The sequence below is a fragment of the Arvicanthis niloticus genome, chromosome 5 (assembly GCF_011762505.2).
Source record: "Arvicanthis niloticus isolate mArvNil1 chromosome 5, mArvNil1.pat.X, whole genome shotgun sequence".
Classification (NCBI taxonomy): domain Eukaryota; kingdom Metazoa; phylum Chordata; class Mammalia; order Rodentia; family Muridae; genus Arvicanthis; species Arvicanthis niloticus.
The window spans coordinates 20,269,521-20,296,426 of NC_047662.1; the positions used below are offsets into that span (position 1 = coordinate 20,269,521).

The 26,906-nt window shown below is 46.0% G+C and overlaps 2 protein-coding genes across 13 annotated transcripts; one reads left to right on the top strand and one right to left on the bottom strand.

Annotated features, from left to right (window-relative positions):
• Nucleotides 1-491: 491 nt before the first annotated feature.
• Mtfr1l (mitochondrial fission regulator 1 like) lies at nucleotides 492-10,877 on the top strand. Of its 8 annotated transcripts, XM_034503085.2 has the most exons (8): nucleotides 1,268-1,581; nucleotides 3,709-3,831; nucleotides 4,224-4,328; nucleotides 5,861-5,970; nucleotides 6,170-6,381; nucleotides 6,563-6,644; nucleotides 7,337-7,549; nucleotides 9,911-10,877. In XM_034503085.2, the coding sequence occupies exons 2-8, from the start codon at nucleotides 3,817-3,819 to the stop codon at nucleotides 10,014-10,016; spliced, it is 843 nt and encodes a 280-aa protein (XP_034358976.1). In that variant the 5' UTR covers nucleotides 1,268-1,581; nucleotides 3,709-3,816; the 3' UTR covers nucleotides 10,017-10,877. The 8 variants fall into 8 exon arrangements, with proteins under 8 accessions (XP_034358972.1, XP_034358978.1, XP_034358975.1 ...); XM_034503081.2 differs by lacking the exons at nucleotides 1,268-1,581; nucleotides 6,563-6,644 and adding an exon at nucleotides 492-1,237 and having other exon boundaries at nucleotides 7,228-7,549; XM_034503087.2 differs by lacking the exons at nucleotides 1,268-1,581; nucleotides 6,563-6,644 and adding an exon at nucleotides 1,105-1,237 and having other exon boundaries at nucleotides 7,264-7,549.
• Aunip (aurora kinase A and ninein interacting protein) lies at nucleotides 10,213-26,785 on the bottom strand. Of its 5 annotated transcripts, none has more exons than XM_076933995.1 (3): nucleotides 25,049-26,785; nucleotides 14,796-14,925; nucleotides 10,213-13,565 (listed from the first exon to the last, which is right to left on the bottom strand). In XM_076933995.1, the coding sequence occupies exons 1-3, from the start codon at nucleotides 25,118-25,120 to the stop codon at nucleotides 12,724-12,726; spliced, it is 1,044 nt and encodes a 347-aa protein (XP_076790110.1). In that variant the 5' UTR covers nucleotides 25,121-26,785; the 3' UTR covers nucleotides 10,213-12,723. The 5 variants fall into 5 exon arrangements, with proteins under 5 accessions (XP_076790110.1, XP_034358980.1, XP_076790108.1 ...); XM_034503089.2 differs by having other exon boundaries at nucleotides 10,213-13,511; nucleotides 25,043-26,785; XM_076933993.1 differs by having other exon boundaries at nucleotides 25,043-26,785.
• Nucleotides 26,786-26,906: the final 121 nt, after the last annotated feature.

Below are 26,906 nucleotides of genomic sequence, written 5' to 3' on the forward strand. Positions count from 1 at the left end.
AACATTAGAAATGTTTAAATGGTGGGGTGCCACTCAGTGGTGGCTTTGTCACGGATAGACTGTGTGTCTGACAGTGACACCCAACAACCAAAAAGGAGCTGAGAAATTCCAGCTATCTAGAACTTGGTCCATCCCTATCTGTGTTTAGCTGTAAATGTCTACAATTGAGATACAACTTCCCTGGGATTTAGCACAGTTGCTGCTGTGCAGGTTTGTAGCCTGGAGCAATAGGCTTTACCAACTCACCCAGGCATGTAGGTGTGCGTAAGTACTCACTCTATAATGTTTGTATAATTCAGTCACCTAAGGACAGTACCCATTCTTCAGCAACATAGAACTGTAATTTCAAGAGGACAACAATAGAAAAATAAAGCATGTATGGGTGTAGTAAGGCAGGTCTGGGCATAATGCCCATTGTGACTGCATAGAGCTGTCCACCCACAAATCCAACAGATTTGTTCCTAGCAAGTGCGGATTACAGGCTTTGGGACCAAGGGAATGTAACTGGTGAGTCAGGCAAAGCCACGTGCAGAGAAGAAAGTGTGTCCCCCCTAACTGGATGCCATGGAGACCAGCAAAAAGAGCGTGCTTGAGAGCTTTGGAGTCTCCGAATGTCATCAATCCACCCAACTAATTAGCAGACTGAATTATGCTGCACACGTCTGTACGGGTATGTGCGTGCAGCGAGCTTTTAAATAGAAGAAAGCTACTCCGAAGCACTGGAGGGCATGCCTCAAAGGTGAAGGCAGCCATTTTTGCTGGGGGCTATGTCTGGGAACCATGAAAAGGGATGAGAGTCCAGACTAGACGGGGAAAGGCTGAAATGCCAAGATGAGAGGATTCGGAGTCCTGCAGCAGGAGTAGGGACAACATCAACTATTTTCGGTGCTGAGCAGCAACACTGGCAGACTACCGCTTTCCAGAAGTCTGTTGACAGTAAACACGGGAAGCAACTCCCGCGGCGGCAACCAAACATGGAAGGAAACTCCAGCGGATGGAAGCACAGAACCAGTGCCTTAAGGCCTCCCTGGGGAAGAGGGCGTGGCCTAGAGAGGGGTGTGGCCTCCTGACGGTATGCTGTCCACTCAGAGCCCGCATCCGTTCCGGCCCCTTGCTAGGCCCGCCTCTCCTGGGCGTGTGGCTCGTCGCGCAACTGCAAACGATTGCTTCCGGAGGCGGGTCAGCGGAAGTGAGGACGTTTGAGGCTTGGCCGCTCGCTGTGGTAGGAGGGGCTGAGGTGAGTCTGAAGCTCGGGTCTGAGGTGAGCCCAATGCGGGGTACCGCAGGAGGCGGGCTCGGTGAGCGCCCCGGTGCGTCACCGGCGTCTCCGTCCCGGCGCAGGGGAGCACGCGTTCCCTATTCCTGTGCAAGTTCTCGCGGGAGTCGCGGCTGTCTGCCCCCCTTAGTGAGGACACTAGTCCCGAGGCGTAGTTGCTGGCCAAGTCAGCCAGCGGTTGGGGTCGACCCAGCCGTTGGAGCGCGATACGCCCGGGCCGCGCGGCGTTTCTGAGACCTACGCCGGCCTGGAGGCTACTGCGCGCTCCGGCCCGGCCCGTGGGTCCAAGGGCCGCTGGACGCGCGGTAAGAACTTGGCCGACCTTGGCCCCGGGCCGGGTCGCCGTCGCGGGGGTGGGGACTCGTCGTTGAGGGCGCAAGGTGGTGCATCTGGCTGGCCATTTGCGCTTCGTGAGACCCCCCCCCCCCCCCGCGCACTCTGCCCTGGCGTCCGCCGAGCACCTCTGGGCAAAAGTTTCTCCCCGGCCCAGGACTGCCGGGGCGAGATCCCTTCTCGGAGCAGAGCGGGTCTGCCGAGAGACCGCACGTAAAGAGGCGTGCACGGCCAGTGCAGACGGGGCTGCGGCCGCGCCGAGGTGTGAAGACCCAGGTCGGCGGAACGGGCAAGAGCGTCTAGCGGGCACGCGGGGGGCGGGGCCTCGAAGTGTCCTACAGCGGTTTCTTAATGCCAAGCGCCTACAGTGGCTGACAAGAGGCCGGGATGTGGGCTGTTGGGTTACTTCCATTTCTGTTTGGAGCAGCCTCGGAAGGCGATCTAAGCTGCTACGGAGTGAACTAAGGACCAAAGCTGCCAGGGACAGTGATGGATGAACAGAGTTCTTTGGGGCTGGGATGATCTGGATAAGGGAGGGTTTTGTTGGGACCCACAGAGGCAGTTGGTATAGACTGGCACCGAAAAGGCGTGTTGGGAGCTGGTAGCATGGCCCCAGCAGAAGACTAGGGAGGGAGTATGGCCTCAAATCGTGTACTTGCCAAACGGTATCAGAGCTTGGTCTGGAGAGAGCTGGAAGATGGAGTATACCCTGCTGGTAGGACTGTGGAGTCTAGGAGAGCAATAGAACAGGCAGCTTGTTAAAATGCTGTCACCTGAGGTTGGAGTCCTTGGAGATGAAGCAGGACAGGAGAGGGCGTAATGGCAGGAGTAGCACAGTTAAGTGGCATTTAGCAAGAAGTCTGGCACACAGGGACTTTGTAGGCTTGAACAGGGCTGCACATATCAGAACCTAGACCAGACTTTAGACACTGTCCACTGAACGGCCACTTGGTGACTGGCCAGACAAGTCCTTTCCTCTCCAAGTGTATCATAACAACTCTTTAGCAGAAGAGGAACTCGAACTCTCCCTTAAGAGATAGGACCCATCCAGTTCATCTCCTCACTGTTGAGAGCCAGACCTAGGTTCCCCTACTTCTCACCTGGGAATTGCAAACCCTCATGATGAGACCTCTGGTCTGCCTTTTGCAGTCTCTTGGGATGCTCTGTCCTCTTTAGAAGTCTTTCACTTTCTTATTCTCTCCAGAATCACCATGGGGCCCTGGGCTGCAGTCACCTCGTATGTCCACCTGCCTAGTAATGATGTCCAGCCTTTCATAGAAAAATGTGTCCAGGTTCTGCCCTGTTGGACTTGAGTTTCTTAAAAGCACAAATGTCTACATGCCTGGGACTAGTGGGTACTTTTGTGTTTGATGGATATAAAGCTCACTGATTGAACCTTCATGTCAGGGCAGCTGTGAAGGCTACAGTCAGGAGTGTTGCTTTGTATAGTAACCTTATAAATTTTCAAAATTCAGGAGTAACTCTTATTTTATATTTTGTTAAGCACTTTACCCACCCAATTTCAGTGACCTTTAGGGTAGCCTAGAGTGGCAACTGTACCTTTCTTCATTTTACCAATGAAGAAAGCAACATCCAAAGCATTACAATACACAGTAAGGCAGAAAAGGGGGGAAAAAAAGCTCTTGGGGCTAGAGGTATGGTTCTGTGACAAAATGTTTGCAGTTGGGGGTGGGGTGATGTATTACAACCACTTAAAGCTCTTTTCCCCATAGCCTAGTAGACTGAAATTAGCATGAGCTGGCTGTTGAGTCTTTCTTACCCATTTGAATTTTCAAGAATAAATGCTTAGGCTTGGACGGCATTCTTGGTTTTGCTCTCCTTTGAGCTTTGTAACCACCAAAAGCTAGTTGTGTTCTATCTGCATCTTGGAGGCGTTGCCTGGGAGTTTCCCAGGCAGGGTTGGTCAGGCTTTCTCAGCAGGTCTGAAACATAGCCTGTAATGGGTCTGGGTTTAAAAAAGCCAGGGACAAGGAAGGGCAGCCTCTTAGGCTAGCTTTCTTCCTTTAAACATTGCCAGTGTTGGTTTTAGTAATGGCTCTGCAGAGGCTTATTTTGTGGCCATTGGGGTTGTTTCACAGGAAAGAAAATCTCATGCTCCTGGAAATGGCCTGATATGAAGTCACACCTCCAGCTCTCCCTGTGGGTGCCTTGTCCTTCAGGTGCAGAAGCTGGCTGAAACATCAGGAATGGAAGCCAATGTGGTAAGGAGTCCCAAGGCAGGGGGCTAGAGAGCCTAGTATTGTGCTTGCTTAAGAACTGTATGAGGTCCTAAGACAGCAGTTCATTTTTGGTTTTCCCTGAAGCCCTGCCATTTGAGCAAGGCTGGGGTGCTACTTCTTTCTTGGTATTTCAAAAGTCCATGTATTTTACCTTTTTGTACAGAGGAACATGAGGGAGCTAGAACGGCCATACCAACAGCTAATTCTAGTTCCTTCTCTAGACCCTCCCAACCATTGACTACTTTAGCAGCAGCAGCTGCAGCTGTAGAGACTGGCCCTAACAATTGGCTTGACTTACCTCCAGGAAGAGAAAGGCAGGCAAGAACAGTAGTTGGACTCACTGAGGTTTGAGGTTGTCTGTCTTTCTTCTCTAGACTATCCCAATCTGGCAAAACAAGCCACATGGGGCTGCTCGCAGTGTGGTAAGAAGAATTGGGACCAATCTCCCCCTGAAGCCCTGTCCACGGGCATCCTTTGAGGTGAGTGTACAAGGGCTCAGAGTATGGGAGGTAGATGCTGCTTCTGTGCCTTCACATCTTGTTTTTTTTTTTTTTTTTTGGCTTGCTTGCTTGCTTGCTTGCTTTCCTGGTCAGTTTACTGACCTCTTATAATAGATCCTGGACACTGCCTTTCTGATTGCACACGGATGTGTGACCACAACAGTTAGACTTCCAGCGTGCTCATAGATTGATAATCTTTCATTTTATCTTTGTTGCTAAGTGACTCAGGTTTCATATGCTTCCAGCAGTGCATTTTATCAGAGCAGGCCCAAAAGCCTTTGCTAAAGCAGGTCTAATAATGTAAGATAACTTACATTAGAGCGCCGAGGCACTTGTGCCTTGTCTCTCTCCATGAGTGGTGTGACTATCGAGGAGACCTGCTTCTCTCACCACCTCTTTTAGTGGACCACTTTGCCTCTATTTTTAGTGTTTCTCTGTGGCTTCAAATCCCCATACTCTTCTTTCTGTCCAAACACGCCCACTCTATTGCTGGGCTGCTTCACTCTGTGTCCATGGAGGCTTTCAAAGCATCCACTCTAGAGATTCTTGTCTGGGCCAGGTCTCTGAGACCTGCTTCTGTGGCAGAAATTTCCCCCTATTCCCTTCTCCCTCTTACTCTGGCCACCATGTGGTTGCTGGGATTTGAACTCATGACCTCCCCAAGAGTAGTTGGTGTTCTTAACTGCTAAGCCATGTCACCAGCTTGGCAGAAAATTAAATAATGTTCATTAGAGCCAGTTGCCTCCATTAAGAACTCCTGGTGAGGCACCAGCCCTGTGTTAGATGTCTGTGGTAGCAAGTATGTGAAGCGGAGACATGAAAGCATTATTGGCACAGAGAGGCATAAATACGTGCATGAGGACCTGATACTCTGTGCAGGAGCTGAATCCAGGGTTAGAAATGGTATCAGGGTATTAGGTAAGATTGGAATCGGAAGTGTGTAGCTACAAGTGTCTCATTACTGAACACTATCTGGAACTGTCAAAGGAACTTGGGAAGGGTCTGGGTACTCAGAAGCAAAGGGAAATAAAGCTGTGTAGTGTGACACTGTGGAAGTCTCCTCACATTTGACTATATCCATTGTCAGATGCTGCTGAGCAAAGACAATTAAGGACACAGGCTCTTCAGAGTAACATATATAAGTAGTATTAACATTTAGTATATGGGACTGAAGAGATGGCTCAGCAGCTGCTTTTACAGAGGACCGAGGTTTGATTCCCACCCATAGGGCACCTCACAGCTGTCTGTAGGTCCAGTTCTAGAAGATCTGATGCCTCTTCTAGCGTCTGTGGGTACCAAGTATGCACATGGTACAGACATCACGCAGGCAGCACATCACGGGGAGGGACAGTTCAGGCCAGTCCCATTAAATAGTCTGATTTGTAAGCAGGTAGCTTTCTCTTTGCTCTAGGAAGCCTTTCTCACTAAGTGCTGGATTAGGTGTCCCATTTTGCATTAATCTGATTCGTTCTCCTCATGTTGAGTAAATGTTGAATTTTGCTTTCTTACAGACCCTGCCCAACATCTCTGATCTGTGTTTGAAAGATGTACCTCCAGTCCCTACTCTGGCTGACATTGCCTGGATTGCTGCAGATGAAGAGGAAACATATGCTCGGGTCAGGTAGCTGCTCTGCTGATGATGGGCAGGTTCTACCAGAAGTGGCAGTCAGCAAGGAGGGCACTTACAGAGGCTGAGGGGCAATAGGATTGAGCTTAAAGGGCTTAAAGGGGAGTGGAACCTGTGGGGTGGAAGAATTTAATCAGGGACATACAGTGGCTAGCTGTCTGTAATAAGACATATTTTTCTTTCTCTGGCCCAGGAGTGATACACGCCCTCTGAGACATACCTGGAAGCCTAGCCCTCTGATTGTCATGCAGCGGAATGCCTCAGTGCCCAATCTGCGTGGGTCCGAGGAGAGGCTTCTGGCGCTGAAGAAGCCAGCGCTGCCTGCCCTAAGCCGCACCACTGAGCTGCAGGATGAGCTAAGCCACCTGCGCAGCCAGATTGCTAAGATAGTGGCAGCAGATGCAGGTAGGAGCCCCACAACGAACATGTAATTTATCGCAGGCTGGTCTTTCCCTGCCCCTGATTATTGAGTGAGATAAGGATGAGAAATAGTCTGTGACTCAGGAAGATAGGCACAGGGCTCCAAGGTGCTCACAGGTAAAGGCACCTGCCACCAAGCCTATCTGAGTTCCATCTCCACCTCTAGGACCCACATTGGGGAACAAAGACCAGACTCCTGCAGGTTGTCCTGGCCTACTCTGTAGTCAACCTGTACCTACACACATACAGTAAGTAAGTGTAATAACATTTCTTAGGAACTCTGAAAAACAACTGTCTCAATTAAAACAGGAGAGTTTGTCTAAGACAGTTCAAGGTCACAGATAGCAAAATTCAAAATATCAAACCAAAACACCATCACAGTTGAGAAAATGACAGATGTAGGAAGTGCAAGCCTTGCTTGGCTTCGGTGTAAACCAGGGCTTCCAACCAGGTGGGGATGTACACCTTTAACCCCAGAAGTTGGGAGGCACAGGCAGGCAGACCTCTGAGTTCAAAGCCAGCCTGGTCTGCAGAGTTCCAGGACAGCCAGGGATACACATAGAAACTCTGTCTTGGGAAAAACAAAAAACGGGGCTTCAAACCTGTATCCCACTGAGAAATGGGGGCATTTAGGAGTCATGACTCCCTGTGGGATGGGGTTTCTGTCCTGGACACTCAAAAAGCCAGTGAGCGGGGAAGACTCCCTTGAGGACAGATAGGCCACCCATGGCACTCCAGGAGTGTCATGGCAGCTCAGGGAATGAGTATGTTTGTGAGGTCATCACTGTACTGCAGCCCAATGTCCATTATGCCTATTGTTTTCTCTTTCAGCTTCGGCTTCATTAACGCCAGATTTCTTATCTCCAGGAAGTTCAAATGTCTCTTCTCCTTTGCCTTGCTTTGGATCCTCATTCCACTCTACAACTTCCTTTGTCATTAGTGACATCACCGAGGAGTCTGAGGTTGAGGTCCCTGAGCTTCCAACAATCCCCCTGCTTTGTTCTGCCAGCCCTGAGTGCTGCAAACCAGAACACAAAACTACCTGCAGTTCATCTGAAGAGGATGACTGCATCTCTCTGTCCAAGGCCAGCAGCTTTGCAGACATGATGGGCATCCTAAAGGATTTTCATCGGATAAAGCAGAGCCAAGACCTGTGAGTATCTGACAGGAGCTCTGGTAATCTCTTAGTTACTCCTGGCTCATGATGAATAATCATGTTGCTGCATTCACAAAGCTTGCTGACTGACTAGGACCTAGTTTGAGGAAAAAGCAACGCTTTGCATTTGTTCTATTAAGTTGCCTCAGTTGAGTGTTAAGAGTGCAGATACGGAGCGGAGAGAGCTCAGCAGCTCAGTTCCCGGCTCCCACATGGGAACTCACAGCTGCCTGTCACTGTAGACATACAGACAGGCAAAACACCAATGCTTTGGTTTTAACAAAGATTCAGTAGCTTCTTAGTTTACATGCTGCTAGCGAACATGTTTTCCCATGCTCTATCCTTCAAAACAAGGTTTGTAGGTCATACTGGTGTCTCAAACTAGTAGACTTTGGTAGAAGGAGAACTTCATAACAGAGGTTTTATTATTAAATAAAATAGTGAAATGGTTCAGTGGTTAAGAGCACTGTACTCTTGCAAAGGACCCAAGTTTGATTCCCAATACCCACAGTACGACAACTATCTGTAACTCCAGCTCAGGGGATCTTATACCTCTGGCTTCTCTCTGCAGGCGCTTGTTTCTCTCTCTCTCTGTCTCTCTCCATAGATAGGTAGGTAGGTAGGTAGGTAGATAGATAGATAGATAGATAGATAGATACACACACACACACACATATATATACACATATATGTGTGTGTATCTATATATATATTTACTCTGTAATGTAAAACCCTCAAGTTCAGGGACTGGAGAAACAAGCTTTGTTTTTGGTTTTTCAAAACAGGGTTTCCTATAGACCAGGCTGCCTCTGCACCCGAGTACTGGGATTAAAGGCATTCACCACTACCTCGTGCCTTCATATATAATATATTAAAATATCATATAAATTTGGCTGCTCATCAAAACTGCTCAGATTTAAGGTGTTGATTTTTTTTTTTTTTTTTTTTTGGACAAGGTCTCACTGTAAAGCCCTGGGTGGCCTGGGACTTGCTTTGTAGATCAGACTGGACTTGAATTTTGAGAGTTCTGATGCCTCTACCTCCCAAGTGCTGGGATCAAGGCATGAGCCACTACACCCAGCCCAGATTTGTACACATTAAACTCATCAAAGCAGAATACCCAGAGAATGAAGCTGTGGCTGACTTAGCTTAAGTCTGAGGGAATTTGAGCAGGTCTGGAGTTTGAAGCAAGGCCATTCTTTGAGCCCCCGAGAAGCTTCCTGGTAGACAAGCTCTAGAACTGCCCGAGGAACCTGTCCTTTGCTGCTACTCCAGACGTACTGAGTGACTCTACAGAGGACCTTGTTCTTAGGCACCTTAGTTGGAGATCAAGCTTGGTGGTGGGTGCCCAGTAGAGCTGTCCGTGTTAGTGCTGGGCGAGAAGCCTGCCACCCCAGTCTATCTGGCATATAAGGGTTCTTTGATCTCTTACTCCCCAAATCCAGCTGCTGCCTCACTTCATTTTGGTTGGCCCTCATCCCCTTTTCTTCTAGTTAGTGTTCTAAAACATGCCTCTTGTTTATCTGTGTAGCTCAGGCTGGTCTTGAACTTGTGGCCCTTCAGCCTCTGCTTCCTGAGTGCTAGAAATAGAGACATTTGTCACCAGCTCAGCTTTCAGTATTTGGCTTCTTAGACCAAATTATATCCAAAACCATTGCCAAGCCCGTCCCACACGTGTCCTGGCATCTTTTTCTCTAAGAATGGTTCAGTTAGCCAGGTCAGCAAAAGTTCAGATAATGTGATAGACCAAAGACAATCCTTGTTTCACTTTCAGATTTGAAGTCAATCTTTGACCTTCATGTATTTCTTCAAAGACCTGTAAAATACCTTCAGACAACTATTTCCAGAGCATCCAGGATGCTCTTCTATGATAAATGTGTGCCTACCCTAAAGTTCAATGTGTTCCCACAGTTCCTTATAATGTAGATGTTTTGCTATGATTTTGATCTTTTAAAGGGAGCAGGAGAAACCCACAACCAAACAGCTCACGTAAGGGAAGATGGTGGTAGAATAAACTCAGAATGGCTGAGCCATCAGTCACCTATTGCAGACCCTCTTGAGATAAAATCAGAGCTCCAACTAATTGATAGGCCTTCATTTTACCCATATTTTGTAGCTGTGTAAGAAATATAGGCATTCTAGTTAAGAGATGGGGTCCAGATCAGATAGCTTGGTTTTAAAGGCCAAACACTGACTGTAACTCTAGGTCTGCATGCCGAATCTTCCCATGGGTGTGGGAACATGCAATGGCAAGTGTTTCACAGAACTGCTATGAAGATTGAGGAGGTAAAGAGTGCACATACACCATGACCCAGAACAGAGCATATGCTCCCTAAATACAAGTTCTTGTGTTTCCAGGAGTCGGAGTTTACTGAAGGAAGAAGACCCTGCTGTCCTTATTTCTGAAGTCCTTAGGAGGAAGTTTGCCCTAAAGGAAGAAGACATCAGTAGAAAAGGAAACTGACAGCACTGACTGCAAACTCGGTCTCTTGCTCCTGAACTCCTTCAATAGCTGCCTTCCTCACCGCAGATGTCTTTCTCAGAGATCTGCAACAGTCTTGCTGACTAGGGCTTGGGCTGGAAGAGAAGAGCTGGATTATGTGTTACCTGCACTTAGACCTTGGCAGAAGCTAAGGTCTATAGTTTTTTGCGAAGAGGCATTTGTTACAGATAATTGGGTAGAGTGGAATATCTCTGCTTAAGGGGTGAAGTTTGTTTTTTCCTGTCTCTGAAAACCAAGCCCTCAATGAACGACTTAATTAACTCACTGCATTAGACTCCATAATTGGTCTCACTGGACACGCTGTGCACAGCTGTCGCTCTAAGCAGCTTCCCCGCAGCACCATTGGGCTAAGGGGGAGCAGGTGTTTATGTTCATGTTCACAGGAAGGTCTTGTGCTGCTCCATCATAGACCTGCACCAGTGCCCGGCAGTCACACACACCCCTCTTTCCTCTAGCTACAGTGGTCAGGCCACTGGACCAGCCAACATCTGGGCTGCTGCAGGGAGGCCTGGCCTATTTTTCTTAAACATATTTTATAAAACTACAACCTGATCTACCCTCCAGGGCCTCCTTAGTTCCATTGATTGAAATTTTTTTCTTCCATGGACTTACTAAGTCCATCTAGGAAAAGAAATGAGGAGAGAAAAAGAACACACCATCCTTCTAGGACAATGGCTGATTTCTCTGGGTTGGGCCAAGATTTTATTTACTGCATCATGCATGACTCAGGTGCCCTCAGGGCCCTTTTCTCTATGGTATGAATACTATGTGTTTGAGTTGAAGCATTACCTGATATTAAATGAAGGATTTGGAGAAATGGTACATTTTTTTCTTTGTTCATCTCTGAGTTTTGACCACAGTAGCCTCTGGTGAAAAAAGAGGGCTCCTGTTCATTCTAAGGTATATGAGCTTTTAAAAACAGGCTCCTGACTTCCTTTCTTGGCCTCAGGACAGTGGTTCTCACAATAACCCTTTAAATACAGGTTCTCATGCTGTGGTGACCCCCGTCCCCACAACCATAAAAATATTTTGTTGTTACTTCATAACTAAATTTGCTACCATTATGAGTTGTGTAAATACCTGCTGTGCAGCCTCAAGAGGCCAAGACCCACACACAAGTTGAGAACCTTAAGAGAAATTTCCTAGGGCTGGAGAAATGACCCAAAAGTCAAGATCACTAGCTGCTCTTCTAGAGGAGACAAGGGTTTGATTCCCAGCACCTACATGGCTGTTAATAATTGTCAGTTCCTCCAGTCCCAAGGATCTGACACACTCTTCTGGCCTTGCTGGTACCAGGCACACATATGAGATACACATATATTTAGACAAAACACCTGTAAATCTTCCTCGAAGGGATTTTTGTTCTTTCTGTAGAAAAATTTCCAAAACTTGTAGAAGCAATTCCATTTGGTAACTTACTGTGGTTTCCATCAACTGCCACACACAATGCCACATGAACAATGGTGCTTTGGGTAGAATACAGGCAAAATCACACAAGTTATGATTGGTGGAATTCAGGACAGTGACACCACTTATTAAAAAGTTGACTTGGGTTGGGAAGATGGCTCAGTGGGTGTTTGCCACTCAGCCTGGTGTCCCGAGTCCGGAATCCACATAACAGAGAGAGCTTCTGGAAGCTGCCCTCTGATGGCACGTGTACCTGTACTCACATGTCATGAAGTTGCCGTCTCTTTTTGAGCAAAATGCCATTCTAGACCAGTCTGGTCCAGTACTCAACTGGGTAGCTCTGATAAATGTTTTAATTACCACCAGAGCCAGCTTTCCAGATGTTAACCTAGAGTCAGTTCTGCAAAGGGAACTTACCTCTTCCCTCATGGAAGATAGTTCAGCTCTGGGTATGAAAAGATAAAGCAAATAACTTTCTTAAAAAATTAATTTTATATGTATGAGTGTTTGCCTACATGTCTGTATGCACCACGTGTCTGGTGCTTATAGAGGTAAGATCCCATAAAACTAGAAGAAATAGGCAGTTACGAACTGACACATGAGTGCTGGCACATGAACCTGCATTCTCTATGAGAGCAGCAAGTGCTCTTAACATCTGAGCCATCTCTCCAGCTCCAAGCATACAATGTATAGTTAACAACACCTGGCACTTGGGAGGCAGAGAGAAGCAAGTAGATCAAGAGTTCAAGGCCATCCAGAGCTCCACAGAAAAACCCTGCCTGGGGAAGCCGGGTGGAGATGACCATCTGCCATATGCTCCCCCACACACACACTAGCTCCACACACCCGGGCTAGGGAGGTAGACTTCTCTTCAACTGCAGTTGGGAGTAATGGTCCCAAGCTTATGCTCGAATGATCCAGAGATGAAGGGCACGTATCTGTAAGATGCAAGAACCACTAAGCCCCTAGAAGGGCAGAGGAGCAGCATCGTAAACTGAGATGTTTCAGTGGTTAGTCCTGTCCTGCTGTCTCAGGCCTCATCACGTCCATTCATGGAATGCACCAGTCACCTTCCTGAGTGGAAAGCATGATAGCAGCCAGCATGCCTACCACACACTGCCTGCTTTATTTACATACGGAAAATGTTCCATAGCACAGCTGCTTCATCCCACCTGCTTTCACCTAAGCCCTCTCTACCCAGCCCCACCCTACTTCCCGCCATCTCTGCCACTTCCAGATACACTCACATAAGCATCTAGAACTAGTGCCTGATAACCCGGTTACCTTCAGAGTCCTGGGTAAAGAGCAGTTGTGACTGCAGATGTAACTGAGAAGGCCCATCTTGGCCCTGAGCCTGAGGGCTGTCAGGAAACTGCCCTGAGCCTTGATTCTTAGCATTGGTTACATCCTGGAAAGGCATTTTAATGTTGTGGGCAATGACTTGCTGGCCTTGGGAATCCTTGGTGAAAAGCTGACTCCAGGAGTCCCTGTCACTCCTTTCACTGTCCCAGGAAAACACAGAAAGAGGACAAGGGCTTTTTGTCACCAATAGTGGTTTTTTCCTACTGCAGGATCCAAACCTGTAGGTTTGAAGATGCACAGGAGCCTGCCTGTTTTCTTTAGCAGGTCCCCCTTTCCCTGTTTCCGTTTTGTCCAAGGGCTGATGGCATTTACCTCCAGGTGGTCTGATGTGGCTTCTCATGACTGCACAGTCTGTCTTAGATCCATGAAGCCCTTCTCTTTTCTTCTTGGCCTCTCTTTGGTCCAGCAAACAAGAACGTTCCAAGAACTGGGTAAAGGAAGGAGCCAGGGGGGCTTTACTCTCTCCAGTGCCCATCAGGACATCGGGCTGGGGCAAAGACATCATAGTCAGAGATGCTGTTTCCAAACTGTGGCAGCCTGAAGTCTGGGGAGACGGAGCAGAATGTCCAGCTTCCTGGATGTCTGTAGGAGCTGAAGTGGCCAAAGGTGATACCAAGCAATCATCCTCTGATCCTTGGTCCAAACGGTCTAGTTGGGTTCTCTTGCATTCTTTGTTGATCTGATTTTCTTTGAGAGAGAAAATGTTCTTCTGGTTACCACCATTTGCTATTCCTAATGAAACTAAAGATAATTACACTAAGAAAAATGCTCTAAGCAGGAGTTCCTTGGGTTTTCTGAACCCAGTATTAGACAAGGTTACTACCAGATACAGGAGTCCTAGACTCTTCAAAGAACTTCATGGCTAATACTTCTATTTTCAGTCTTGCTTTTCTCTGCTCAATGCTCTAAAACTTCATATATTCCCCTATTCAAACATGATGTTTCCAGTGCCTGCCCTCTGCCTAATATGTCGAATATGCTTTATGGTCAGACTATGGCTGACCTCTCCAACTCAGTTCTCGTCACACGGTTCTTAACAAAGGCCCAAACAGTTTTGCTTTTGTTTTATTTACTATGGTTTCTACTAAACAATGGTCCCGCCTTAGCTAACCACGTACCCAGGTATTATCCTTAAGGAAATATGCCTAGATATTTGTTTTGTAAGGTCATAAAAAAGATCATATTAGCAATCAAACTCTAGAATTTTCTGGTAATTATAAAAATAAATGTCATCTCTCCACAACTCAGACATTTCATGGGAAAGCCAACGAAGATAAGTAGGATGTTAAATCAACCAGTTAGAAACTGAAAACAAACTAGTGTCTAGCCTATCCATTTCAGTAAGTATGGGATGGACCCTTTTCTTCCTTAAAGAGGAATGAAACAGGATTCAGAGTCCACACAATTATACTCAAATTATATAAAGATATAATTTTAAAAAGCAGAATGGTGGATTTCTTTTTACTTCTCTAATAAGATACAATGCAGAAACTATTTTGTGAGAATCTTCAATTTTTCTTAAGAATTCAACATAGAGTATATAAAATACACCAGTCTTTGAAAATGGGGACTGTTTTTTGGGGAAGTGGAGGAGGGGGAGCTTCCCTTGTTATGTAAGACAGAAGTGTTTACATTTTGTTTGGAGGAGAACGGTGTACATTAAGTTTACACAGCTATCCTGAGTGGCACAGAGAGTGAGAACACTCATTCTCAGTGTTCCCTAACTGGCTGTGTGCTCCTGCCTGCTCTGAGACAGCTGTCACGCATGCCCTTCCTCACTGCTCTATCATTGAATACAAACATTTAAAATTAGATGGAGCAGAAGAGAACCAGCAAATACATGTATAAATGTATGTATAATATCCAGCTTCTCCAAAGCAACATGTGCAGCTCATAAAGATTCCATCACAGAGAAGTGAATACACTCGTTCTGCTTCTCAGACACTGAAGCGTTTCCAGTGGGTACCATACCTGGTTGTAAGGTAACAAAGGATGCAATACTGGTCTGCCGAGTGCCTCTTCTTTGAGTAAAGGGAATGTTAGGTTTCCTCTCTCCAGGAAGCAATGTCAGCATTTTGGTGCCCAGTTTGATTAAATGTGTCTGAGGGAGAAAAATAATGAAACCCGTTACTACTAACAGCAGTGATTCTTGGAAGCATACTAGCTCCACCCTGTAGACCCAACTCCTAGCCCATTCTCTAGGAAGCTGGCTTGTACTGGACGTCATCTCCCTCTGCGTCCTGCCGTTGTGAGGATCTTTACTTCAGCCCAGTCTTTCCAATAGCCAAGAGTTATCAGTAAGGCTGGCCAAACAGTATGAATCAAAGAATGCGAAGATGAGGCCCTCTCCTTTGGATTTAGAAATAATTAATTCTGCACTAGCAATCAATACATTTTTGATAATTTTCAAATATGCACTTAGCAGTTAAGAACACGGCCACAGAACCACATGGGTTGGGTTCAACTCATTCAAACATCCCTTTATGGCCAAAGTCCCAAAGTAACCCAGAACCGAAGAAACATAAGTAAATATAAAGGCGACATATGTTACATAAGAAAAATCTCCACTAAAACCAGAACAAGTCAATGTGTCTACTTCCTCTATTCTTAACCAGTGCTAGCAATCTTAGCTGGAACAATAAGAGAAGCAAAGGGAAGGGTTACAAGCAGGAAAGTCAAAGCACCCCATTTGTAAATGATTATAGACAGAGACCCTACACACTACCCCAAAACTCTAAACTGATAAACACTTTCAGCAAGGTGAAAAGATACATTCGCTCACATACATCTGTAGCCTTCCTATATACCAATAACATGCCAAGGAAGAAATCACATTCAAAATTACCTCAAATAAGATAGAATACCTCGGGATAAACTTAACCAAATAAGTGAAAGATCTCTACAATTACGATAGAAACTTCAATAAAACACTCAGAGAAGTTGAAGTCACTAGAAGATCAAAAGATCTCCCATGTTCATTGAAGAATTGATATTGTGAAAATGATTCTCTTACCCGTGGTCATTAATACTGTCAATTTGACAGGAGTTGAAATAACCTAGGCGGACAAGCCTCTGAGCACACACATCTATGAGGTTAGCTTCTGGCCTTGCCTGATCAGGGCTGTCTTAACTGAGGTGGGAAGGCTCACTCTTCAAGTAGGCAGCACCATGCAGAAAGGAGGAGCCGCCAGCCCTCAGTCTCTGCTTACTAACTGCAGATACAGTGTGAACACCTGTCCTCAGCTGCTCCGGCCAGGACTTCAGCACCACATGGACTATCCCTTCAACTGTGAGCAAATTCTATCCATTTTCTTGCAAGCTGCATAATTCCATTTTCTTTAAGGTTGAACATGATGTATATATACCATGTTTTCCAGTATCCATTCAGTTCATCTGTTGATGGACACCCGGTTGATTCCATCTCCTTGGTGTTGGGATAGAGGGACAGTAAACACGGACGAGCAAGTATCTCTGCAGCAGGTTGTAAGTCCTTTGGGTGTATACCAGGAGTAGAAGGCCTGGGCCATGTGCTTGTTCTATTTTTCCCTTTTAGAGAAAGGTCCACACTACTTTCACCAGGCTCCACTCGGAACTAGCTGTGAACACGATTCCATTTTCCCTCATGCTGTATTTGTTGTCAGTTTTTCCCCTTAAAGTTTGTTTATTTTTATTTCATGAGTATGATTGTTTGCCTGTATGTGTGTCTGTGGACTGAGTGTATGTCTAGTGCCCTCAGAGGCTGGAAGAGGGCACTAGATCTCCTGGAACTGGATTTATAGACTGTTGCTATTGTCTTTGTTGCTTTTAAGACAGATTTCACTATGTGAACCCAGCTGGCCGTGAATTTGTGGCCCTCCAGCCTCCACCTCCCAAGTGCGTAGACTACATGTACACACTAAGCACCAAATGATTAGTTCTGGGCAGGAGTTGACTTCAGTTGTACATATGGAAACCCTGTTGTACTTCAAGTGGTTAAAACAAGACTGTACATTTAAAGGCAGGTATGGTGGCACACATTTCTAATCCCAGCACTGGAAAGGCAGAGGCAGGTCGACCTCTCCAAATTCAAGGTCAGACTGGTCTATATAGCAAGTTCTAGGCCAACCAGGGCCACACACAAACCAAACATTTAAACACAGGGGGGTGTGCAGACTGGGGAGATAGCCCAGCTGGCGAGAGCACTAGCTGTTCTTCCAGAGGACCTGCACAAACACAGTCACTACCATCTGTAGCCTCAGTTCCAGGGGATCCAATGTCTTCTGGCCTTTACCAGCACCAGGCAGGCATGTGGTACACAGACACACATGTGGTACACAGACACACATGTGGTACACAGACACACACATGTGGTACACAGACACACATGTGGTACACAGACACACATGTGGTACACAGACACACATGCTAGCAAACATTCATAAACATTAAAGTTAAACTTAAAAAAACAGAAATACCCAACCTTACAAAACCCCAAAAAAACCATGAACGGCAGGCAGTGAAGAACTGGGAGCAGGGAGAAGGAAGCTGTGGCAGGCTTCCCCAGCCTGCTGCTTGGAAGCACTTTCCAGGTTAGCATGCACCAAGGTGAGCACTGCAGTTTTTATCACTAAGTCAACATCGGATTGGGTTTTGGGTTTTTTTTCCTTTTTGTTTCTTCATTTTTTTTCAAGACAGAGTTTCTCTGTGTAGTCCTGGCTGTCCTGGAACTCACTCTGTAGACCAGGCTGGCCTTGAACTCAGAAATCCACCTGCCTCTGCCTCCTGAGTGCTGGGATTAAAGGCCTGCGCCAGCATGCTCCGCCAATATGAAGACTGGGACCTGGAGAAGCCCAGGTAGCTTTGTAATTCCGAGATGACTTCCAGACATCTGCAGAGTGCCTGTTAGTCTACTGTGCAAGCTTCACTTCTGTCAGGGGACCCGTGAGCAGTGGCGATGGCCAGCTGGAACTGCAGGCTGAATGACCCCAGAGCTCACACCTCTATGAGCCAAGACTTGGGAGTTCCCACAACCCAGGTAAGACAACCAATCCTGAGTTTCCATGTCCCATGCTCTCCTGCTAATGTGACCATTATATTTTTCTGTGAAACAGAGAGGTCCTTATTGCCTCACCTTGAATTTGAATCTGGGAAAAATCCTGTTTCTATCGTGACCCATAATCTGAATCCCAAAACTAAAATGCAAAGCCCTTCTGCCTTGCTCCCTAGAAATACTCATTCCTGGAACCTACCCAACACATTGTAAGAAGCCCACGCTGGCATATGGTCTTTCAGTTTTATGGAAACACATGTTAAATGTGTGAAATATTGTGAATGGTATTTGAGTATCTATATATGCAAGATACGGAAATGCAAACAAACAAAACGCTCAGTAAGCTAGAGGTCAGCCTGCATGGTGGTGGTTGGGGGTCGGGGGGGTTCCCTTGCTAGTCATAGGGGTGCATGACTATAATCCCAAGGCAGGAGAACAGAGAAGAAACCACTGAGCCAACGCCTTTTCCATGAGTCCAGGACATTATCCAAACAAGTTTTCCTTGGAGAGTTTCAATTGGTGGGTTACAGCAAACAGATCTGAGTTCTAGGAGATCACAGAGTTAGTACCCAGTCACTGTCAGGTAGGAAGATAAGCAAAGCCAGTCATCCAGGCTGCATCTAGCTGTCCCACAGGTAACTGGATTGACCACACCAAGGAACTGTGGGGTTCTAGATTAGGGTGCAAACTTGGAAACCTATATAGTCAATGACCCCCACTTCTGGCATGTGAAAATGTAACTTCTGACTAAAATGGATGCCAGGATGACATAAAGCTTAAGACTGGATGACAGTCCTTGCCAGGTGACAGGTGTACATTCGACAAGAGCTGCTGTCTTAGACTCCATTACTGTTATGCCTTTCCATTCAGTGAACTAAGCCTTCCTTCTCTATTAGAGAAAGGAGGTAGTGTCAGCAAGGAGGAGCGCTAAACATGTCAAAAGTCACTTTCCTGGACATCTCCAGCCTATTTTTACCCCAAAGGCTCAAAGTCCTCCCACTCATCCCTCAGAGAGGAAGAATAAGGCACTGCAGTAGCAGAGACAGCAAAGCTGGCCCGGGTGTTCACTTGGCAGCTAACTGTGGACTGAGTACAACTGTTAAGGACTCCTGCAACCTTCAGTCTAATGAAGACAAGTCCATCAGGAGGGACAGGTTAAATTCAGAGCATATTGCAGGCTGAACGGACCGTGCTACGGTGAAGATAAAGGGAAAGATGGTGACGAGTGTATGGGGCAAGGACAAAGGCTTCTAGTCTATGGTAGCTAAGAAAGAACTCACTGATAAAACGGGATCTGAGCAATCACAGAATGTAGCACATGACTCTATTCTACTCACTCTGGAGCGGAGAAGTGCTAAAGCACCAGGCCAAAGGACCTCAAGGGTCAGTGAGGCCGAGCAGTGAGAGAGCAGATGCATGTCCAATCAGCTCTCGGGACTAAGGGGGCTTCTGGTTATTATGAGGAGATGGATTCAATTCAACTGAGCAAAGGGTTATCCTGGTCCATGTGAGAGAGATGGTAAGAAACACGACTCTAGACTAGGCATTGAGCCACTCTCATAACCCCAGCCCATGGGAAGCTGAGGCTGGAAGATTTTGAGTTTGGGAACACAGTGAGATCTTACGGGGCTGGGGGAAGACAGAGCTGAGGATACGGAGGTGGCAGAGAACTTGAATACCCTGCGAGAGGCTTAGACACAGGGAGGCCTTATGTTCAACCCAAGGACAAACTGATGGGATGGGAAGGAGGAAGAATAGAGGGAAGAATTCTAAATATAGCTGAAAGGCCAGCAGAGACCGCGCTGGCAATGTTAATAAAGCTGCTGAGAGGCAGGACAGCAGCCAGTGTTCCACTCACTGGCCTAGAAACCAGCGATGACTCAGCCAGTGTTTCTGGTATGTTCCTGATCATGCCCTTTCCTTAATCACAATGACACCTAAATGTAACACAATGAAGGTGGCAAACATTAATCACCTTAAATTTGTGCCATCTCCCTAATGTATAGAAAAATACTCTTTCCTAAGGGCTCTCAAGGACACTTGCACATGCACATACCTGTGCTCATATGTGCACATCTGCATATGAAGTAAAAAAGATTTAAAAGGCAGCAAGAGTAGTTTAGTGGTAGCTAGCTTGCCTAGCATGTGCCAGGCCCTAGATTCGATCTCCAGTACTGGGGCAAGGGGGCAGTGGCAGATTTTTCAATGTTACAGGAAGCATAGCTAAAAGATAAAAATTGAAAGTTATATAAATTAGTCTTTCAACCAGCCATAGAACTTGGGGGTCTTATGTGGAAGGTGAGTAGTTGTACCCCTGAGTGTAAGGAAAGCACCTCCTTTACTCAAGGTTCTGCTCTGTGCTGTTTGTTTCCTACAGCAACTCAAGTCTAACACAGCAGTGGAAATTACAGACATAAACAAGTGAAGTTGTAATTTGTCACTCTGACTACCGTGCGTTTCTGCACCACCCTGCTCCCCCAGGATGCGAGTCATCTTGAGCCAGTGTACTTCTCTGTGTACTCCAGGTTCCCTGTTCATCAGTGCATTGCTATATTATTTTCTATTATTGTTCTTTATAAAGTAAAACTCCAGAGCTCGGGATGTGCTTCAGTTGGTAGAGTGCTCATGTGGCATTCATAAAGCTCTGAACCTTCTAACATTGGGCATCATGGCAGGCACATGCCTAAAATCCAGCTCCCAGAACACAAGATGGGAGAGCAGTTCAAGTCATCCTAGACTACATGTGAGCTCAAGGACAACCTCCAATGCACAAAACCCTGTCTTTTCTTTTTGGAGGGAGAAAGGGAGAAGGGTTCAAGACAGGGTTTCTCTGTGTAGCCCTGATGCCCTGGAACTCAGCCTGTAGACCAGGCTGGCCTTGAACTCAGAGATACAACTGCTTCTGCTTCTGCCTCTGCCTCCTAAGAGCTGGGATTATAGGCATGCACCACCACTGCCTGGCTGAGACCCTGTCTTAACAAGGGCTGTAGAGATGACTCAGTAGTCAAGAGTGCTTGTCGTCCAGAGGACCAGAGTAGCTATACAGATAGGTTCACAACTGCCTTTGACTCCACCCAGTGGATCTCTGGCCTCTATAAACACCTGCATTACTGTGTACATACTCCAACACAGACATGCACACCCATACAGAACTAAAAATAAGTCTTGCCCTTCAGGTGGCACATACTTTGAATTCAAATACTTGGGAGAGGCCAGCCTGATCTACACAATGAGTTCCAGGGTAGCCAGGGCCATAGTAAGACACTGTTTCAAAATAACAAGAATCATAAAATAAAAATCTTAAAACATGCTGGACATAGTGGGGCATGCCTTTAATTTCAGCACTCAGGAGGATGAGGTAAGTGGATCTCTGTGAATTCAAGGCCAGCCTGTCTACATGGTGAGTTCTAGGACAGCCAGGACTATATAGAGATACTCTCTCAAAAACAAAACAAACAAAATAAAATCTTAACAAAAATGTATCATAGGCTTCTATCTACAGGAAAAAATACAACATATCTAGGGTTAAGTACTGAGGTTTCAAATACCCACTAGATTGGGGGACACTACTTTACTTATATACACGTCTTGAAGAATATCAATGTGTTAACTGTAACTACCACAAATGAGGCCTTTTGTCTTTAAAATAATTCAGTATTATCTGTTTGGTTTTATTTTTATAAGCATGTATGAAAACGAGTGCCTGTCATGTAGCCCAGCGGCTTTGAACTCTTGATTTCCTGTCCCCATTTTCTAACCACTGGGGCTACAGGCCTGGTTAAATATTTCTTAAATCAAAAAAAAAAAAAAAAAAAGAAAAAAAGAAAAAAGAAAGAAAATAAAATACGCCCTATCCACTGTCTAAAATCTATGTAGTGAGGCCAGTGCTGCGTGCTTGTGGCCATGAGAACAGATAAGGCATAACTCACTCTAAATATAGGTCAAACTATAAGCCACCCCCATTCTCTCCAAAATAAGTTTTATTCAAGGACCAAGAGGGGAAAGAGAGGTTTTCCAAAGCACTGGCCAGTAGCTATGCCAGTAGACAGTAGTGTGTCTCTCTGATGGCTACTCTAGAAGAGGCAGGTTTCTATAGTCTGCTAGACACTGTAGTGCTCTTGTCTGGTATTTGAAGTGTTTTATGAGAATCTAGTAAGAAAATACACACTCGACACTATGGGTGTGTACCTTCCCCCCACCATGAGCAAGCCTGAAGAGACCTTGGTTGCCACAGCAAGGTCAAGTGATGGGATCTAGGTGGAGTTACCCACCTTGGCAGAACACAGCAGAACTGCCCCTGGGCTTGCCTTGAGACATCTCCGGCCATGACCTGGAACGGACTATGGATTATCCCACCCATCTGAAATCAGGAGGGGTTGTGGGTTGGGTCTTCCCCTTTAAATTGAGAGCTGAACATTAAAGCTGGGGGCCTTGATCAGAGAACTTTGTCTTGGCCTCATCTCTTCTCGCCCTCCTTCCCCTTTCATTCCCAGCCCCCCTTTCAGGTGAATCCAGTTGACTTGTGGCCGAGGGCGGCTACATGGGTGTGGATTTTTTTTTCCCCTCACAGCCTAGCAAACAATCCAGGCAGCAAAAACCAGTTAAACATCCTCTGGTTCAATCCACCGTGACAGCATTCCTCATAGATGTCTGACCCCACTGGTTAAGAGGCGGTTCTTAAGAATGCTATCCTGTCCCCTTCAGATGCCAATCATAAGCCAAAGGCTGTTTGACCTGTGCTATTGTTCCAGTCCACAAGCCACTGTAATCTGCTCTCAGAGGCTCCCAGCGCCCAGAGAAACGCTAGCATTTATTGTTTTCTTTAAATATTACATATGCCCTCTCATCTCAGGAGAATCAAGGAACGATCAAGGCCAGCCTGGTCTACATAGTGAGCTCCAGGCCAAGCTGGGCTACATAGAAAGAAAACAAATGAAACTAGCCATACATATTACATAGGATACCAAAGAACAGATGCATATGGTGAGGTGCAGAAGGTTGTGCCATGTTCATCACAGAAATGGCTTTTGGGTTTTGTGGTGATTTTGTTGTTGTCGTGCCCCCCCCGCCCCCCCCACAGACACCCAGGGCAGTCTCCCTGTATACTCCAGCTGACCTGGAACTCAGCCATACCAAGATGGCCTCAAACATGGAATCCAACTGCCTCCGGCTTCTGAGTCCCATGCCATCAAACCTAGCTCAGAAGCTGTTTTTTAAATAGCAAAAGATGGAAGACAACTTTTCATCAGGTACTACTGATGCATGCAGACAGACAGACAGACAAGGAGACAGACACACACACCCTCAGCTATGGACTGATCTGTGGTTACATGGAGTTCATATACTAAAACATTAACTCTCAGTGAGATGGTATTGGGAAGGAGACTTGGGAGGCAATTAATATTAGCTGAGGTTGAGGGAGCCTCTGATGACACTCGAGAGCCTGCTGCTTCTCCTCCACACACGCACCCACACAGTCAGACACCACAATGACACCTAAGCACTGTTTGCAAGCCAGGAGAATCTTTGCCAAAACAGGACTATGATGACACTCTGAGACTGAGACTGGCAGTCCTCAGAACCAAGAAAACCAGGCCTGTTATTTAAGCCATCTAGTCTAGGGCATTTTGTTATGGCAGCCTGAGCTGACTACAGCAACATTAATGCATACAATGAACGACATTCTACACATGTAATATTACGAAGGCATGAAGGCAGCTCTATGAAAACATGAATCACTAGGCAAGAAGTAAGAACCCAAGCTTCAGGCTGGAGACGTGGCTCAGTGGTTAAGGCGGCTTGCTGCTCTGCTAGAGGAGCCAAGTTCAGTTCCCAGCACTCACATCAGGCAGCTCCCAACTGTGAGCAACTACAGCTCCCCTCCAAAGTCATCCATACAGACATCCGGCGCCAGGTGGGCATGGCCTGGAGAGATAGCTTCCTGGTCAAGAGCCATACTACTCTTCCTGAGGACCTGAGTTCGATTCCCAGCACCCATATCAGGTGGCTTACAACTACTTGTAACCCCAGCTCCAGAAGTGCTCTCACCTCTGATGTGCGTATCACACACACAATTAAAATAATTTTTAAAAAATCTAAATACACACAAATTGCTAAACAATGTATAGCATGCAACTATTTATAAATAGGAAAAGATGCATACATATACACACACACACATATATATATCAGGCAAAGCCAGGAGTATGTCTCATAGAGTATATGTTTACATTACAGAACACATGAATATATTACCTATTCCAAAAATGTTAAGAGGAAAAAAAAGTGAAAATTTGTTACTCTCAAAAAATTACTTCAGCCAAGTGATGGTGGCCTTTTATCCCAGCAGTTGGGAATCAGAAGCAGGTGGATCTCTGAGTTCCAGGACAGCCAGGACTACTCAGAGAAACACTGTCTCCGAGAGATAAAAATTACTTCAGTTGTAAGATGACTTTAAAAATCCTCAAATTTTCAGTTGGCTGGGGTTGCGCACACTTATCCTAGCATCTGGGAGGCAGGAGCAGGCGTTATCTCTGAGCTCAAGGCCAGCCTGCTCTACACAGTGAGTTCCAGAATAGCCAGAGTTACATAACAGAAAAACCCTGGCTCAAAACAAAACAAAGATAAGACTCTCCAATTTTTCATCAGCAAAAAATGGTTAACAGCTGGTCTTTAGACCGCTAATCAAACTATTTAAATCTCAGATCTCCACCTGTTCCTTTAATAGTCTGCTTAAATAGTCTTAAATCAATAGTAATCTTTCTAAACTCCAAAATCCATATTTCTCTTGAAATTACTTATGGAGACATATCTATCATGCTCTGCCTAGGTAATCGGACTGATACTAACACATAGCTGAACCAAACAAGGTAATATTATTACCTGAAATCCTAAACACAAAATAAAATGCTAAGCAAGCAATTATCTCACACTTGATGAACGAACTGGGCGAACCTGTACTACTCAAACCTCTTTCACTGGTTTAAAAAAAAAAAAAAAGATTAATGACACAGCCAACGCATGTGGGTGACCTGCGGTTGAGCCTCTCCCAGCATGCCACAGGACAACTTAGGCGCCAAGTTTAAGGCTTCGCGCAGCCAGTGGCCCGGAAACCGTCCTCCCTCTGTGCCAACCCCTTCCCTTCAGGCGTCCCAAAAGCCCGCGTATCGCCTCAAAATTGGCGTCCCACCTGCACCTTCCGCCTCTTCAGCGCCGCCGCGTCCAACCACACACCGCACGCCTCCTCCTCCGGCCCTCTACGTCTCATGGCGGCCGCGAACCGCGCGCCTCTGCAGCCGCCGTTAGTGTTGACCCGCGTTCAGATCTCCCGCCACTGCGGGAGGCGGGGCTCCGCCCGTCCGACATGACGTAGGCCACGCCTCTAACCACGCCCAGCACGCTAAGGAAGCCGGGCGTTTCCAGAGAGCTGGTCATTTCTTCCCGCTTTGCTATTCATTCCTGTGTGGACTCTGCACCTTCTGCATGTGTAGGTCACTACCAAGTTTGGTTTGGCAGGACTGCACTTTTTTTCATATATATATATGTATATATACACATATATATGTATTCACATATATATATATACTCACATATATATGTACTCACATATATGTATTCATATAATTTATAACTATGTTATGTAATGATGTATAGAATATATATAAAATATATTCATATATTCTACGTGTGGGTGTGTAATATATTATATATGTGTAATATATTATATATGTGTAATATATTATATATTATATATGTGGATATATATTTATGTAAATATATTGTATATAATTTTTAAGAATTATGTCCAGGAATGTATGTGTTTGTAGGCATGCACGCATGACCGCAGGTATACATGGAGGACAGAAGAGTCAAATCCCAAAGATGGAGCTAGAGTTATAGGTTCTTCTGAATCACCACATAGGAACTAGAATCAAACCAGGGTCCTCTGCAAGAGTAAGCAGTGCTCTTAATCGCTGAGCCATCTCTCCAGTCTCAGACTGCACTGTTTTACTTCAGAGCCTCCTCTTCTGCAAGGGATCAGAGGAGCCCGGCTCTAGACCCCACTCAAAGTCCTCTTGCTTCTGGGTGACATGGTGATTACCTGACACTCAAAGTTGCCACTAATTGGCATGTAAGAGTAACTAAGCCACCACGTGAAGGTTTGAAAACAGAAAAAATAAAATAAAGGAACTGGGTGGTGGTGCCACAGGCCTTTAATCCCAGCAGAGAGGCAGGTAGATTTCTATGAGTTACAAGACAAGCCTGGTCTACAGAGCAAGTTCCAGGACAGCCAAGACTACACACATAGAAAAACCCTGTCTCAAAAAGCAAAACAAACAAAATTGGAATCAAGGGATGAAGCTGTAGCTCCATTTGTTAGGGTGCTTGTCTAGTGTGCATGGAAGGCTGTTAGTACAAGCACTTGAGAGGCAGAGGCAGAGGCAGAGGCAGGCAGATTTCTGTCAGTTCAAAGCAGAACTAAAAGAAAGTTTAGATACAGGAGATTGTGAGCCGCCCGTCATGTGTGCTAGAAATCAAACTCAGATCTCCTGGAAGGGCAGTACACACTCCTAACCACCAAGACACCTCCCCAGCCCTAGCTGTGTATTTCTTTGCATATGTATAATTCTATATCTGAATTTCATATGTGTTCCAGGAAGCTCCTCAGACATGTTATCAGTGGAGGGATAGGTCCTATTCATTTACTTATTCATTTGCAGTACTGGAGACTGAATGAGAGGTCTTACACAAAGACTCTACTGGAGCTATATTCCCGTCCTCTTTACTTCCAGACAGGCAAACCTGGACGCTCTTTAATCCCGCAAAATCTCTCAAAATTATATTCAATTATGAATATAATATCACACACACACTGCATTCCCAACCTCAGGTAAAAATGAACTCCCTCTGGCTCCACATCCACTCCCTCAGCACCCTGCAGCTTCCTGCAAAACAAAAACAAAAAACAAAACAACAAACAACAAAAAGAGCCAACAACAAAACAGAACAAAAACCCCACCTCCTGTGAACAGAGCCCCTCCCTGAAACAGGAG

Coding starts and splice junctions, on each gene's coding strand:
- Aunip (XM_076933992.1), bottom strand. CDS start 15,051: ATGACGTCCAGTACAAGCCAGCTTCCTAGAGAATGGGCTAGGAGTTGG. Junction 13,566..14,795: donor CTTTGTTACCTTACAACCAG/GTATGGTACCCA, acceptor AATTATCTTTAG/TTTCATTAGGAATAGCAAAT.
- Mtfr1l (XM_034503081.2), top strand. Junction 5,971..6,169: donor GAAACATATGCTCGGGTCAG/GTAGCTGCTCTG, acceptor TCTCTGGCCCAG/GAGTGATACACGCCCTCTGA. Junction 6,382..7,227: donor GATAGTGGCAGCAGATGCAG/GTAGGAGCCCCA, acceptor TTTCTCTTTCAG/CTTCGGCTTCATTAACGCCA.